This window comes from Carlito syrichta, unplaced genomic scaffold (assembly GCF_000164805.1).
Source record: "Carlito syrichta isolate Samal-C Ts95f unplaced genomic scaffold, Tarsius_syrichta-2.0.1 Scaffold170444, whole genome shotgun sequence".
NCBI classification, from domain to species: domain Eukaryota; kingdom Metazoa; phylum Chordata; class Mammalia; order Primates; family Tarsiidae; genus Carlito; species Carlito syrichta.
In genome coordinates, this window is record NW_007114540.1 from 1,053 (window position 1) to 3,674 (window position 2,622).

At 69.3% G+C, this 2,622-nt stretch overlaps 1 protein-coding gene across 1 annotated transcript in view; it reads right to left on the bottom strand.

The window, feature by feature from the left end:
* Positions 1 to 14: 14 nt before the first annotated feature.
* Positions 15 to 2,622, bottom strand: part of LOC103252789 (guanine nucleotide-binding protein subunit alpha-11) — a gene marked incomplete at its 3' end in the record, with an annotated part of 7,857 nt that continues 5,249 nt past the window's right edge. The window contains exon 4 of the mRNA XM_021709290.1: positions 15 to 144. Within this exon, the coding sequence (XP_021564965.1) occupies positions 15 to 144 (130 nt within the window). The remainder of the gene's footprint in view (positions 145 to 2,622) is intronic.

Genomic DNA, 2,622 nt, shown 5'->3' on the forward strand with positions numbered 1-2,622 from the left:
CCGGCTGCGCCCACCTCGCTGTCCGACTCCACCAGGACTTGGTCGTACTCGCTCAGGGCCACCAGGAACATGATGGACGTCACGTTCTCAAAGCAGTGGATCCACTTCCTCCGCTCTGACCTCTGTCCCCCGACATCCACCATTCTGAAAGCACACGGTGCCACACAGGACTTGGTGACGGCCCTGAGGCCGAGCTGACACCGCAGGACAGCTCCCCAAAGGCTCTTCCCACGGTATGAAGCTGGACATCAGTTCGAGCCGGGAGCCCCATATCCGGCTGGGACGGGAGAGCCCCCCCATCGGGGAGTGCCCCCACAACTGGCAGAGTCCCCCACATCAGGCAGAGCCAGGAAAGTCCCATCATGTGGTAGGGCCTGGACCCCCCCACCTGAGTCGGAGAGAGCTATCTCCACGGCAGGAGACTGGGCTGCAGGTAGCCGACAAGCCCCCTTGACCATGGCCAGGGTGTCCTGAGCCTACAGACCCTCGCGACAGGCCAGGCGGGGACGTGTGCCACTAGAATCCCACCGCACTGGGGGCATCGAGCAGCAGGAACTGGGGCCAAGCCACTAGGACCCCATGTCCTGTGCCAGGAACCCCCGAGGACAGGAACCTTTCCCCTGGCGGGAGTGACGAGCACAGATGTTGGGCCCAGTGCCTGCCACTGCCGCGTCCTTCCCACAGGAGTCCAGGATGCCCAGGGCCCCTCGTGGCCTCAGCCGGGTCGCAGTGATGGCCGCAGGGATGAGGACAGCCGCCAACACCAGGCACAAGGGCGGGCGGCACACGTCCCGTCCAGCAGGACAAGCCGTGACAGGGGTCATCTCGGCCACAAGCAAGGGGGGCCAAAGGAGGGACGAAGCGCGGTGCGGGCACGGCTCACGGGCACTCCTTCCCCCACTCGTGAGAGTCCACGGCGACCACAGGGAGAGACGCTGGGCTTTTCACGAAGGTGTGGGGTCCCGGGCAGGGGTCCCTGCAGCTCAGTCCCTGCCTGAGCCACCATCCAAGGGCCCGGGGAGCCCCGGGCACGGCGCGTGGTGGGCACCCGTCCACCAGGGTCTGCAGAAGAGAGGCCGCGAGCGGTGAAGGCAGGTGAGCCGGTGACCTTGAAGGACAGAGGGCAGAGACCCCGAGGCCTGTGCTCAGACGCCAGGCCCACACCATGGCTCCAGTCGGGTGGGAAGATCATCGGGGACGCCCTCCTTCGGGAGCAGCAGGCCTGCCACAGGCCCGTGGCGGACAGCCCAGCCAGGCCCGGCCCCCTCCTCCTGTGCTGGGCTGTCACAGCGCGCTCACGGCCTCCAGTCAGGCTGGCTCTCTGCCAGCTCGGGGACCATGACAGGCGACTGGTGGAGGAACGTGTGGCAAAGGGGCGGGCACTGGCAGAGGGGACATGCCCCGGAGGGACCACGGGGAGGTGGCACAGCCAGCCTGAGCTCGGGGCTGAGCCAGAGGGCCCCCGCTGTGCAGGGCCAGCACAAGGCGGAGGGCCCGAGACCCAAGGCCTGGGCCCGCCCGGCCTCAGCCGCACCTGGGGCCAGACTCCACGGGGATAAAAAAGGACACAGAAGCCTGGGTTCTCCCAGCACATGCACATCATGCCCCGCAGAGGGGACGCCCGTGTGCTGTGGGTCCCTGGAGCCTGGACGGGCTGGGCAGGACAGGCCGGAGGGCAGGTGGGAGGCGGCGACCGGCGCACACGGGCTAGGGTGGCCTGAGGCAGCTCTCCGCGAGGACCCCGGCAAGCCCACAGACCCCCACCCTCACGGGAGCCAGCTTCCCAGGCAGCCCAGTCTGGGACAGTCGGACAGGGAGGTGTCGCTGCTCCCTGCAGGCCGATGAGGGGGGTGAGGCCCCACGACCAAGGCGGCTGCACGGAGAGACGGGCTTGCACGCCGGCTGGTGCCCGGGCCGGGCTGGCCAGCATCCCTGCCCCCTCCCGGAACCTGGGCTGGACGGAAAGTGGGGTGGGGCACTGCAGACAGAGGCAGGGTGGGCCTGCACTGGCGTGGGTGGGCCTGACTCGACGTGCCTCGTGTCCTCACACAGGGGCCCAGGACACTGACACATGTGCAAGAAGGATGCCGAGCAGGGACAGGGCAGAGGCCGGGTGAGGCGTCTCTGAGCCCAGGACTGCCGAGGACGGCGGCTCGGCAGAGGCCGGAGAGGCCTGAGCAGCCAGCCTGAGCCCAAAGGGGACCAGCTCTGCCCGCCTCCACCTGGACTCCAGCCACCTGCTCCGGGGACCCGGTCCCACAGCCCCAGGACACGCCCCGAGCCTCGGCCCTGCCCATCGGCTGGAGACACTATGTGGGGGCCCATGCAGGTAGGGTCCACGCGCCCAGAGACGCACTGAGTCCACTCCAGTCGCCATGGGGCACGGACTGGGTCCCCAGGGAGAGCCCCTCCACCCTGCCCCCAGCTGCAACTCAGCCCAGAGCCCGGGCAGCCCGGCGGGGCCCTTGGGGGCCCTTAGGGCCAGGCCCACCCCCATCCTCGGCCGCCAGCCCAGAGTCCCTGCCCCTCTTCTGCTCTGAGTCCCTAGGGCACCCCACCCCCCTGCAGCACCCCCTGCAGCACCCCCCGCTCTGGTCGAACCTTCGGCCACCGGCCCAGCCG